Source organism: Manacus candei, unplaced genomic scaffold (genome assembly GCF_025592945.1).
Source record: "Manacus candei isolate 608988 ecotype Guabito, Panama unplaced genomic scaffold, ASM2559294v1 h1tg000028l, whole genome shotgun sequence".
Lineage (NCBI taxonomy): Eukaryota > Metazoa > Chordata > Aves > Passeriformes > Pipridae > Manacus > Manacus candei.
The window spans coordinates 15,979,202-15,992,924 of record NW_026138076.1 but is presented as its reverse complement, the minus strand read 5'-3'; the positions used below and the strand labels follow the sequence as shown (position 1 = coordinate 15,992,924).

At 45.6% G+C, this 13,723-nt stretch overlaps 1 protein-coding gene across 1 annotated transcript in view; it reads right to left on the bottom strand.

The window, feature by feature from the left end:
- Window positions 1-6,203: 6,203 nt before the first annotated feature.
- The window catches only part of ENPP6 (ectonucleotide pyrophosphatase/phosphodiesterase 6), a 33,399-nt gene continuing 25,879 nt past the window's right edge, over window positions 6,204-13,723 (bottom strand). The window contains exons 7-8 of the mRNA XM_051790451.1: window positions 10,239-10,362; window positions 6,204-9,437 (exon numbers count right to left, since the gene is read on the bottom strand). Of these exons, the coding sequence (XP_051646411.1) occupies window positions 9,214-9,437; window positions 10,239-10,362 (348 nt within the window). The 3' untranslated portion in view covers window positions 6,204-9,213. The remainder of the gene's footprint in view (window positions 9,438-10,238; window positions 10,363-13,723) is intronic.

Below are 13,723 nucleotides of genomic sequence, written 5' to 3'. Positions count from 1 at the left end.
ACAGAAAATTTCCTGTGCTTCATCAACACTGTGCTGAAAATAGGGCCAATGAAAATAAGATATTTTTTAAAGAAAAGTGGCTTAAATACTCAGCTTCGCAGAGACAGGCAAGCAGCTGAGCAGCTCTTCACTAGAGATATTTTTTTTAGAGGTTGAAACTGGTAAAGACCTTGTCCACTCTGCCATGTTATCAGCAGCCTCAAATGAAATGCTGTTTTGCTCAGCTTCCTGGAAGGGTGCCAAAGCTTAACATTAGTGGGAACAATCCTTTTCTTGGGGACAAGGGGGGAAAAAACCCAAAAAAGTAATCTAGATCAGTCTGTGCTGACATCTATTTCTGAGAAGTAGTCCATACAATTCACAACGAGAAAGAGATTTGTATCAGCAAATTACTTTGGAAGAACAGACTTTGAAGAGGCAAATGGGACCAGTCCTCCAGCCTGCACTTTGGTAGAAGGTAGTTTCTACAAAATGCTGTCCTGGTGATACCTCACACCCACTGGATGTGTGGAGAGAGGCAGGGTAGGAGTAAATGTGGGAGTAACAGCACTGAGAAATGTCATGACAATCATGGTGGCATCCTTTTCCAAATGGGTTGAGGAGCTCTGGCTTGTACTGATTCATTGTTTGCATGGCACTATTTTTAAATCTGCTCACAGTCCCTAAATGGAAACCATAATGGCAAATTACAAATCCCTCGTAATTGGTCATGTGTCTGAATTATTTTATATATTTTCAATGGGAAAAATAACCATTTTCTTGACTTATTTAGAGCTGTGAACACTGGAGATGGTGGACTGATCAGGAACAATGAAGCACTGTATGTGACACCTGGCTGGATATTGCCTGCTGGATTGGAGTAGACCTAGCTCTCATTGGAGCTGATTTGGGAAAATCCACCCTTGATCTCAGCTCCTTGTGTTTTCTGTCACAGGGCATTGCAGACATTTTCAGAGGTGCCCAGGCCATCTGCTTCAGACATCCACGACTGCAGCTATCCCCTTGGCACCATGGGAAGCCATGTGATACACGGAACAGCAGCTCCTGCAGCTCTTGGGGTCCTTCAATGAGTGTTTCATTTGGAGCCTGTCTGCAGAAGGCATGGGGCAGCTCTTGAGGGCAGTGGAAACACATGGCTGTCACTGCTTAGCCCATCCCACATGACAAGGCACTTCACCTTCCATGGAGCAACCCCCTTCGAAGAGCAGGTCATGTTTCAATCGCCTAAGCTCTTACACCATTAATTCTTCCATCCTCCTACTCTGTATCCATTTCCTAAGCTGCTCTAGCTGTCACATCTGCACACTTGCCAGCTGGTTTCCCACTTTTAATTGCCCTCAGAGGGCTTCTTCAAGAGCCACACCTGCTTCTGTGTGTGTCTAAATTTGTCACTGTCCAAACTGGAGCAGCAAGCATTTAAAATTCAGCCTCTATGAGTGTGTTGTATTTCTTCAAATGCGTGATTAATTGCTAGGCCTTTTCAGGCTGCATTCAGCTATTTCTGCATAAAACATAGTCTGTCTTTTGCTGGAAAGCTCCCCACATCATGGATATTAAATATCGTCTTGTCAGTGGGACTTGGGTTTGTTCATCCCATTTGTTCTTGCGGAAAAAGGTAAGAAACAAAAAGAAAGTTCAGGGCTCTCTCAAGTTTATTCTGTTTAGAGAAGGGAAAATAGCTATTTTTCTTTCCTAAAACTGTTCATGTAGGGAAACACTTGAGATTAGGGCTGGAGAGGATGTTCCAGGTTATCCCACCCAGTCCCTGCAGTAGTGTAAGCAAGCAGGTTGTATAATCCAGCTCTTAAACTGCTTGAACTCCACCTTAAAAAATATTAAGTGTTTGGTTTGGGTTTTTTTTTTTTTTTGTCCTCTTTCATGGCTGCTATGGGAATGCTGCTTTAAAATCTTAGTTTTAAGCCCAAAATTATTTCTGTGTTATATCTGTACTCGGAGAAGCCCTCTACGGCTGGGCAAGGGGTGCTTTCCCTCTCTTTTACAGCATCTTCTCAGTCGAGGCATCCGTGAGGTGTGGGATGTGTTCAATGGGGTTATGCCTCTCCTACCCCACATGGGTTACCCTTCTGCCACCCGCTGGATCCTTGTGGATAATTAATGAGCTGAAAACCACCTTGCTGCCTACTCTGGCAAACACAGAAAAAATCTTGCACCCCAAAACTCCACCAATATGGAGGACATGGAAAGAATATTAAGAGAGTGAGATTTACAGGTGGATGGATGGATGGATGGATGGGTGGATGGTTGGTTACATAGTCAGGCAAATACACATTTTCAAAAAATTCATTTTGAATTTGTCAGAGCCTCCTTCTGCCCAGGAATGATGTAGAGGGTGGGAGGCACCTCTCAGAAATCAGAAGCAGATCCTCCTGAGTCACTTTGTATGGTTCTGGGCTGCAGGGGTAAAACTAATCTAAATAGGGGACCACGTAACAGTGAAGGCAAATGTACTGGTTGTTCTAGTAATGTAGGATGAGCAGCATGTGGGACCACTGAAAAAAGGCTAAAACTGCCTGTTATGGACATGTGGCTCAGTTATATACATTTACATGGCCAGGAGCCCTTGCTGGGAGGGAGCCCGGTGTGAGCAGCAGGTCGGCTCAGTGTACAACAGGGATTGTGGATGATCCCCTGTGAGCCCTACCTGCACTTTGCAGCCTTTGCAATGGCTGGTGCCACCTCAGCCTCCCTTTTTCTGTCTGGCAAGGAAGCAATTCCAGTGTCTCCAGCCAATTTTGAGGCTTAATTAATATTCACCAAACAATATATCTAAGTGCTGAGTAATGTTTTAGCGTATTATTAATTTCTTGAGAATAACAGAAGGCTGCTCAAGAGCTGTCAGTGCCCACTCCTGCAACCACAGAAAATTGGTCATGTAGGAGATGTCCACATGGTTCCAGCAAAGGATGCTGACATTTTGGGGCTGGCTGCCTGCAACTTCTTGGTGAGGGACACAGGAACGTCTCCTGTGCATGCACTGGTGCCCCTTGCTCCTGAAGACTGCTGCAATCTTGATATGAAAATGTCTCATTTGCTGTGACTAAGGGAGGAACAAAATGAGCTCTCCAAAGCTCAGCTAAGTCCTGATCTGTGCTGGTGTGGGAGGTGGGCACTGCATCTTCCCCATCTCAGCCCACTCTCCTCATCCCTGCTCACCATTTCTTTGCTGCCTGTGACTGCTTTATTCAGTTCCCCTGTGCTGACAAAGACTCATTGAGTCCTCATTGAGGCACTGCTGGGACACCTGACCTGAGGATGCTGCATTCAACCTTGCACCAAGCTGCAAGTGATTACGAGTAACAAAGCAAGAGCTCCGTCACTTACCCTTGCTGCCCTCTACTCCCTGCTTTTATGTACATATTTTGTTTCCCGCTGGTGAGATCAGGCTTTAACGACAACATAGGCAGTTCGAGGTGCAGCCCAGGTCCTGACAGTGGGGAGTAGATCCAGGTAGTTCCTCTCACAGGTCATTAAGGGCCACGTATACGCATGGGTCTTGCCGAGCCCTCTCATCCTCCTGTGGAAACGAGGGCAGGAGGAGGCGGGAGGTTCGTTCAGGTTGCTACATGGAGGCGGTGGGTTTGGGGTACCGCACGAGGAGGAATCGGCCATAGAGCAAAGGGCAACAGAGAGAGTCAAAGGGGAGAAAGAGGAAAAGCTGCGATGAGACACACAGAATGAAGGAAAAGTCCCGATCCTTCCTATCCTTGTTAAAATAGAGATCACTTTTATCCCACACCCGCGGTTTGCCGGTCAGCCGGCAGGGGCCCGGGGCTGCTCCGTCCGGGCCGGGCAGAGCCCGTGGGGGCTGCACCCTCGCAGCCTTCGCCCTGCAGGGGGCAAGGGAGGCCGTAAAAGCAGCGTGTGAGGAGATCTGTGTCTAGTTCTGGGATCCTCAGCACAAGAGAGAGACATGGAGCTCCTGGAGCAGGTCCAGTGGAGGGCGACAAAGTTGGTCAAGGGAGTGGAGCAACTCTCTTACACGGAAAGGCTGAGGGAGCTGGTCCTGTTCAGCCTCGAGAAGAGATGACTAAGAGGGGACCTCATCAATGTCTATAAGTATCTGAAGGGAAGATATCAAGAGGATGGGTCCAGGCTCTTCTTGGTGGTGCCAAGCAATAGGAAAAGAGGCAATGGGCAGAAACTGATGCACAGGAAGCTCCGCCTGAACATGAGGAGGAACTTCTTTACTGTGCAGGGAACTGAGCACTGGAACAGGTTGCCCAGAGAGGTTATGGAGTCTCCCTCACTGGAGATGTTCAAGAATGATCTGGACACAATCCTGTGCCACATGCTCTGGGATGACCCTGCTTGAGCAGGGAGGTTGGACCACATGACCCACTGTGGTCCCTTCCAACCTGACCCATTCTGTGGATCCGTGATCTCCACTCCCAGGGCCTGTCAGGCCTTTCCCCCCACCCGCTGCCACCTGTCCCCAGCCTGCCCCAGCCTGCCAAGCTGATGGGGCACATACGGGTGCTCCAGGGCTGCTGCTGGTGGGTGTCTTCCACCCTGGAGTGTATCTTCAGACCCCACAGGTAGCAAGTTCTGGCCAGCCAGGGCAGTAGCAGTGGCCTTGGTGCAGTGGTGCGGCCGCAGCAAAGCATTCCCTGCATCCTGGGCAGCCTTCAGGCAGATGCCTGGCTGGGGTAGGGAGAGACCAGGACAGGCCTGCTGGCAGCTCATGGTGGTTTCCAGATGAAATTGGCCTGGCAGACTGGAACTGGTGTCATTGATACAGATCTGCCAGATTTGGGATACCATCATACTGGTTTGCAAGTCCATGGCAACTTCCATGTATTTGAAATGTTATCAGAATAATCCATAGAGCTGTAAACATCTGTATAAAGTTTAAGAATTACACTGCCCAGTCAACTGTAACTCTGAAATGTTCTTATTTTTGGGCACTCTCCAATAACCTTCCCTTAACTTAAATGTGTTTCAATACCTGAAGAAAAAATGTTTTTCCATGTAGGTGAAAGTTGTCTTTCAGAACAGCCCTTAAAGCCTCCTTATGCTAAAATGGAGGGTTTAAAATTTTCCCTTCATTAGGCTATGTTTTCTTTTAAAATTCTCATTGGATTTGCTGTCGCCTGCCCTCTCTCCACAGCCCCACAGGGAAAATGAGGCGGGGAAATGTTACAAAAGGGGCTTTTCCAATGTCTTTCAATTCCCAGTGCCCAAAGCTCATTTGGTCTGCATCTCCCCCTGAGGTGTGGGGTTTAACATCTGACAGATGTTTTGACTTAGCTGTTAGGAGACAAGTAAGGTGACCAACACCACAAAATCTTTTCATTCACTCCTTAGTTGTGAAGTCCCCATAATTATGGAGGGCTCAGACCCGTGTCTGGGGCAACAGAAAAGTCTCCATGAGGCTGTAATCTGTGCAGACAATGTGGGCTACATCCTGAGGGATGCTGGAGGGCCCACTTGCTGAGTCTTGGCCAGCTATGCCATTTACATGGCCACCAAGCTCACTGATAAAACAGCTCAGTTTATTTAGGTGTGAAATTGCCATTTTTGGCACTGTTACAGGGAGCTGATTGAGGCTGATTCCCATGCTGTCTCTGTGCAGGCAATCCCTCAGCATCCTCCTGCTCACAGGACCCATGCTCCTGGAACACAAGGGGAGCATCTCTGGCAGACTTTGGCAGTGCTGCTGGTTTGAAGGGAGCCCTGCTGAGAATTAAAGGACTCCTTGGCATACCTGAACTGATTCTCCTCAGCATCTACTCCCCGCCCCTGTGGTCAGTTAGCATAAGGAAAACAAGCTAAATTCCACTGAGTAGGTTTGGAGACTTATTTCTATTAAATTAGTCTCTTCACTGAACATTGTTGTTTTGTGAAGCTTAAAGGGTGGGTAGGGTCCCTTGTCCTCGAGACCCGTAGTGTTGGTTTTCAAGGTCTTGTTGCCATTTGCACCATCCCCCACTGGGAAGTGGGGGCTCTGGAAAGCCTGAACCAGTGACAATGCACTTGATTTCTGTGCAAGCAGCTGATGTGATGGTAACAAAGCGGGCTTGGAGAAGTGGGCCTGGAGGGAGCATCCAGGGCTCACCCCTCTTCTTAGCAGAGCAAAATGTTTTGTCATGTCCATTGGCTAGTGTGAATTTCATGTCCCTGGATGGATGTTCAAAAGATTAAATACTGAAGTAGATCTGGAAAAAAGGACTGTGTATACAAGCTACAGTATCTTATGTGATGTATTTAATGTCCTTAATTTACATGCTGACAACTTTGCCATTTCTAAACAATGTTTACATTCATCTTTCTGATAATTAATCAGCACAAGCTTCAAACACTGTTTATCACACTTTGATGCAGCGAAGACAAGAAAGGCAAGGTGTTATGGGGCAGGTTTTGGGTGGTTTTTTTTGGTTTTTTGTGTTTTTTTTTTTCAAAAATCCTACAGTATTTACAAAAAGATGCATTTTTTCCCAACACCATTCTTAGGATTATTCACTCATTCACAATCAGTCACTGTATAAAAACATCATTCAGAAATAGGTTTTAAAATACACCCACTTCCATTGCATAGTATACAGAAAAATAGGTGAGAGATAAGACACTTGATTTTTGAATGAGAATGTGAACTGATTCAGAGGTACAACATTTCTGAGGAAGAAAGATGCACTTTTCAAAAAATAATGAGCTGTAGTTCTCCTGAAACTAATGAGCTTCTTGGAGGTCTATTATCAATTTCCCTTTTGCAGACCAAGTATCTTTTACCATACACACAATGCTTGCATTAAGGTCAAACAAATCATATTGCAATTAGAAAATTTACTCTTCAGTACTTGCATGTGGACACTGACAAAAATGAGTTACACGAAGTGCTCACAAGGATCAATGTTGGTTTCATGTGTCATGGCCCACCTGTGGAACAACTCAATGGACTCAATTTGTTATTTCCAATTTCTGCTTGTATAACTGAGAAGCTGAATATACCCTTATACCTTTAGAAACTTTTCTTCTGTAAGAAGACCTTGGGTTCTGTTCACTGGTAAGAGTTAAAATGGCAGGCTATGGAGGGATTAGCAGGCACTGATGGCATCTAGCCTGTTGATTTTCAAACAAAACTTGGTAATTTGGTTATCTTGCATGCTGATATGCTGATTTTTAATTTTTTTCTTGCTTTAAAAATGTGCTCCAGTGATTTCATTGAGCATGGTCCATTAAAGAGCAACAGGGAACTCTGAACAATAGGTGCTTGTTTTACAGCTACTGCAAATGTTTTGAAAGCACTAAACTGTCTTTTATACTCAACAGTCTAATAACAAAGACTGATTTTCTCCCTTTTTTTTCCCAATTGATTTGATGGTTCACTTGAGCTTTAAAAACACATTACATAAATCTCTACAGCTATTACAGAAGTCTTTGTGAAGTTTAATTTGGTGTTTGTTTTTTTTTCCATGGTGTAATCATTCACTCTTAAATGTGCTGTATCACACATACCTGGATCATGCCTGACTCTGGATCCATAAGAGTAGTAAGTCCTAGAGGTTTGTTTCACATGGGGAGGGACCTAAATCCTTCCAAAGGCAGTTTGTTGCTGAAAGTTCCCAGTCCAGAGGTATATCAGATAAAGCAGTGGGCACTCCCAAAGGCACCTCTGGCAACAGCTCTATCCTCTCCTGCTATTTAATCTAACTTTACCGTTACAACTTTGTTTGTGCTTGATAGCCTGTGGTGGAAATAATCGCTAGGATTAACTGGGAGGGTGGGACACCTATCAGTGTAGACCTCTTTCCCTGCTGCAGAATAAAGAGGAATGTGCTGGTCACCTGGCAGAGGTGTAGAGAGCAAGAGCTGGTAGAAAAGCAGCAAGTTTCAGAAAACCTTCAGAAATGCAATTGAGTACAAACCACCAAAACCTGAGCAGATCGTATTATCTTCACCAGGAAAAGCAAAGAGACTGTTAAATTCAAGGCTTCTTCATCTTATTTTCTCCCAACCCTTGCATGTCCAGATGCCTCTTCATTTTCCCACTATTTGAGGTGGAGGATTTCTGTTGCTCTCCCCTTTCTCAGCCCTTCCCACTGCTGTGGTCCATGAGGAAAGCCAGGCCTTGGAAGCATATTCAGGAAGGATATTGAGGTCCTGGAGCAGGTCCAGAGGAGGGCAACTAGGCTGGTGAAGGGACTCAAGCACAAGTCCTATGAGGAGAGGCTGAGGGAGCTGGGACTGCTCAGCCTGGAGAAGAGGAGGCTCAGGGGAGACCTCATCACTCTCTAGAATTCCCTGAAAGGAGGTTGTAGCCAGGTGGGGGTTGGTCTCTTTTCCCAGGCAACTATCAGCAAGACAAGAGGGCATGGTCTCAAGTTGTGCCAGGGGAGGTTTAGGTTAGATATTAGAAAGAATTTCTTTACAGAGAGGGTGGTCAGACATTGGAATGGGCTGCCCAGGGAAGTAGTGGATTCTCCGTCCCTGGAGGTTTTTAAGATGAGACTGGATGTGGCACTTAGTGCCATGGTCTGGTAACCACAGTGGTAGTGGATCAAGGGTTGGACTTGATGATCTCGGAGGTCCCTTCCAACCTGGCTGATTTTATGATTCTATGCACGGCCAGGACTCACACTGGGGAGAATGAAGACGGAAAGGCTGAGAGAAATAGGATGCTCTCACTGCTCTCCTGCTGGCCCACCTCTCTTAGCATTATGGTAACTCACCAAAGCTCTTGGCACTTTGAATGGGTCAGTATAGACAGGGCTTGGCTGGCACTGTAAGAAGATGGGGCCCTGCTGGTGATGGAGCTGGAGATGGAGTGAAGAAGGATGAATGCAGTTAAATGCAGAGATGTCAGTCTCTGCTCCTGAGCTTCTCAGTACCAGGAGCCAGGGTGAGCCCCTCAGAGAAAGATGCTGTGTAAGATGTATTTGATGCTCAGAGATCCCCACGTGCACCCGCCAGAAAATAATGTGGATAGCCAGCCAGGATTCTGCTCTCATTGCCAGAGCTGTAAATCTAGAGAAACAACACCAACTTCCCTGGCTGTGTTTGGAGCATGTTGTTTGGAACATGTTCACGTTACAACGGCTGTAAATGCAGGATGGGTCAGATTCACGCCTGGTGGAGCACAATGGAGGAGTGGGGGACAGCACTCTATTAATGAAGCTATTATTCAAATGAAGAACTTTAAAAAAAAATCAGAGAAGAATGGAGTTGCTGGTGACACTGACTGACATTGTTCAGGGATCACAGTAAGGAGATCTGCTTGGTGAACAGGGAGAGCACAACTAGTGCCAGGGCACAGCTGCTGCATGGGGGGAGTGGTGCCAAGGGAGCTGTGTTTCGGAGCATGCACTCCACCCTGGACCAGGAGCCATTGTTGGGCAGTGGCTGTATTCCTGCCAGGCTGCACATGATGTTGTAAACATCCACGGATCTGATGGGTGGTGCTCGGTAGTTGGATCGGAAATCTGCAGGCAAAAGAGAGGAGCTGACATCAAACAGCTTATGGCTCAGTGCTTGAAATATGGGGTGCTGCAGGGCAAGGGCTCCTATGCCTTTTCTGGGACTTTCCCAGCCGGTTGGGATGTGGCACACTATACAATTTATAGCTATATGATAACATAGATCAGCAAAAACATTTTAAAAATTTTTGTGCATTATTTTTTACTTCTAGTCCAATTTTATTCTGAAAACCAAAAAACCCCCAAACTTTTAAGGAGCTACTTTACTGGGTGCGCTTGGTAGATTTAATAGCCTGACATAATTCTATTGCACATTCTACTTTGTTTTCACTCCTGTCTGCGGTTGCACCCTGGTGCTTTGCAGCGTTTAAAGGTCCAGAAGAAGTGGAAACCAGGAGGCTTGTGTCTGCTCGTCAGACAGGTGGGTGAGGTATGTTGCAGCCTTCCCAAATAAAGTGCTCTGCATTATTGAGTCCAAATCCTCCTACAGAAGAATAATTTGTGTGTTTCAAATGGAATTAAAAATTTAGGCCAAAATTTAGGAAAAAAGAGTAAAGGGACAGAGTTACTGTGCTGGGACATAAGAGAGAGGCTGACTAAATCCCTTCATATCTCTCTGCCCTGTTTCTCCAGCTAAAAAAGAGAGCTAGAAACCTTCTGTAGTGAGGAAATCCTGCCATCTATTTGTAATTTTTAAGCGTCACAGAGTGCCACATCAGGGTCCTGATGTGCCGGGGCTGCAGGGCTGCAGGGGTAGGGACCATGGTGCTGCAGGGAAGTGGAACACCTGGGATGGTGGCATTGTACCTGGTCCATATGCGAGGAAGAAGCCTCTCATGTCCATGAGCTCATTGTCGTAGCCATGCCAGCCATTCTGCCAGGCCTCCTTCTTGCCTGTCCCGTTTTCCCAGAAGGGCAGCTTGTCCCTGCTCTGGGTGACAACAGCAGAGCGTGGTTAGTGCCTGCCTGCCAGGCTGTGCTGGGGTGCTGGGGGGTGCTATGCTGTGTCTCAGGACCCATCAGGACCCCCCCCCCCCATGCTGTTGGCTGCACAGGAGCTCATCCCCAGGAGGGGTGACCCCCAGCTTAGCTGCCTCAGTGAGTAGCCATCTCTGCACTGAGAGGGGAGGACAACTCATCTAAATTTCTGCCACAGGCCCAAAGTACCACAGCCGTATGTGACATGTGCAAACAAAGTGGTGTCCCTCTCCCCACTCGTGCTAGCAGTGTCACTCTCCCACCCAGCACCATGCTGTGGATTTGCTGATGTGTTGTTCTGTCCCATATGCCACTGGCACCTTAGAAAAATAAGCCATTTTTGCTCCACTTGATTAGTCAGCCTAAACAATACAAGTATTACCCCTACTATATATTTTCTAATTATTACTTCTTCTCCCTACTTGTTTTAGTATTGAAGAAATCAAGTTTGTTTCAGGGAACACTGGCTCTGACCTAAGACAGTCCCTCTCTCCCTGACCTAGATCACTCTGTTTTCTTTCCTTGCTCAGTGGATCTATGCTTTATTAATTTGTCATTATAAATCTTGTTCTTCCTTGCCCATATTGCACTTAAGTAGTACTTTTAAATTCCTTCCTTACTTTCTCCTGTTTCATATAAACAGTTCTTACCAGACTATCTACAAAAGTGTCATACCTGTCAGAGCAGCAGTCTCTAGGGGCTGATCAAAATGCTGGACCAACCCTGTCCACAAGTTTCTCCTGTCCCATGTTCCTTAGGGATGGCAGCACATGCAGCATTCCAGATAGCCCCAAAACTATGGCAGGAATTTTACTTAGATATTCATCAGACCCTTGACATTAATTTCTCTGATGGTTACAGAGAAGGATCTACACAGTTCTCTAAAGCAGTGAGGTCTGGGCTTCATACCCAGGCACAGAAGTACAGAAGATGCCCCAGAAGAGTTTCCCACATTACCACCCTGGGCAAGTGGTGCCATAACCCCTGCAGATGATGAAGCAGATTAACCAAGGATGTCTTTCCTTTCACAAACATTGATTTTGTCTGATTTTTATCTTCCTCCTCCAGAAAGAAAATTGACTGTGCAGTGAGGACAGCAGTAGTTATGACTAAGAGGTCAACTACTCTCTAGGGGAACCCCCAGAGTATCCCTTTATCCCTTGTGTTTCTTCACATGCAGTATTCAGCAGATGTACCAGATAATTCCAAAATACTGCAGAATGGAGTAGTATTCTGGTTGGAAGGGACCACAGTGGATCATGTGGTCCAACCTCCCTGCTCAAGCAGGGTCATCCTAGAGCACATTGCACAGAATTGTCTGCTAACAGTTCTTGAGTATCTCCAATGAGATACTCAAGATTCCACAGTCTCTCTGGGTAATCTGTTACAGATTAAATTAAACTATTTCAGTTGGCAAATTTCTTTTCTTGTCCCCATCTATTTCCCCCATATTTCCCTGACAGAGCAAGCCTTCCTCTCTTCCTACCATAGCACCTCCTTATGCTGTGGCTCTGTTTACCGCAGTTCCCGGGGCTACCTGTGCTGCTCACCATCAGGTGACCTGTACAGCATTTGCTAGCATCAGCTTCAGACAAGTCAAGCCACATCAAATTTTCAGTGGTTCTTTGGCAGTATCATGACATCAATGAAGCCACACCCCTCCATGGTCCTGTCAGATGTCCTGGACTCTGTTGCTTCCCCAGGAATGTTAAATCCATGTGCCTTTCCATAACTCACCCAGGCAGCAAGAGATACCCACTCACAACTGACTGTGCAGTCAAAGGCACAGTCATTTCCATCATTTTTGCTGCTTCTTGGGCCAGAAAACATACTACTTGCTTTCACAACTGCAGCTGAAGTGAGAGCTCATGAAATGGAGCCACTAACAGCAGTAGCTTGAGAGACAGGGCTGTGCAAGCACCCCAATGCTGCCCTTCTAGGGCATCAGGCTCTACCTTACAGCAAACCTCGTAAAATCCTGGGGCTTCTTTGGGGCCAGGGCACTGACAGCACCCTGAAGTGCCTGCTTGACAAATACAAATGGGATGGTAGACTCAGCTGAGACATAATTTTTCATGCTAAGCCTAAGCCTGGGCTAGTGCTGCTCCTCAAAGATAAACAGGCATGTCTGGGACTGCCGACAATGGACTTTTCCCTGCATGTGAATGTTTAGAAAATGTACTACAATTGCTCCCTAAATCTTGGGAAAGTACACTGGGATGGGTACAGAGCAAGCACACAGGCCTGAGGGCTAACACCAGTGTTGCACATAGGAGAGTAGCTGGGAGAAATTCTGGTCAAAGGATGGGGACCATTCACTCATATGGAGGGAACAAGGCTTCGATAGGTGTGTGAAATCCCTCCTTATCCTGCTTTAACTGAAATGTAGATGGGCTTTAGTTCTAGTTTACCTACTTAGAAGTTATAGATCCCCAGCTCCTTGCTGGGAGAAATGACAATTTTCCAGATGCATCTTCTTTATCCCTTTCAAAAAACAACCAAAAAATCTCCTTTTCAAACACCTTATAGCTATCCACTAACCAACAGAGAGTTAAAACACCCCTTGAGCATGACAGGGAAGAGCTGAACATCCTCTCTTCAGTGATTTGAGCAGGAAGCATAACAGAAGGCTCAATTATTGCTTTAAAAATGACAGGAAACTTTCATTTTCATATCCCATTCATGGATAATGAAAATGTACTGAAGAGAAGGAAAATCTGACTGTATTAATGAGAGGACACCCTTGAAAATCAGAAACAATGGGAAGGAATGGGCAGAGAGACAGAAATAATTACCATAGCAGCAGTGTTTGCTGCACTGTTATTAAGGTTTGTCAGAGTTTCAATGACTTTTTTAAGTACCTTTTTTATTTTCAACAGAATATGTAAAAATGTTCTGTTTTGAACTTTTGTACAAAAGAGTTTAGTTGTAATTTTTTAAAATCATTTTGGCAAAATTGTTTCAGATTCCTACTTTACATGTCTAAATCTTAACTCTGGCTTTTTATTTTTTTTTTAACCAGAAATGTGCTCATCAATCCATACTCAAATGCCACTGGGTTTTTTTAGAGGTGCATTTTTATTCAGCTGTAGAAATTATTATCCTAAATTCAATTTGGCTAGTGAGAAATGTGGTGGTGTGAAATGTCCTGAGCAAAGCTTGGTGAGCAGTAGCTCTGAAAGTCATGAAAGAAGATGCTCAGCTGAGTTACAGTAATCTGCAAGGCAACAATGTGCAATGACTATGCTGGGACATTAAAAAAAAACAGGACATCTTGGTTCTGCCAGTTTACTGTTAGTATTTGTAATGTGGAG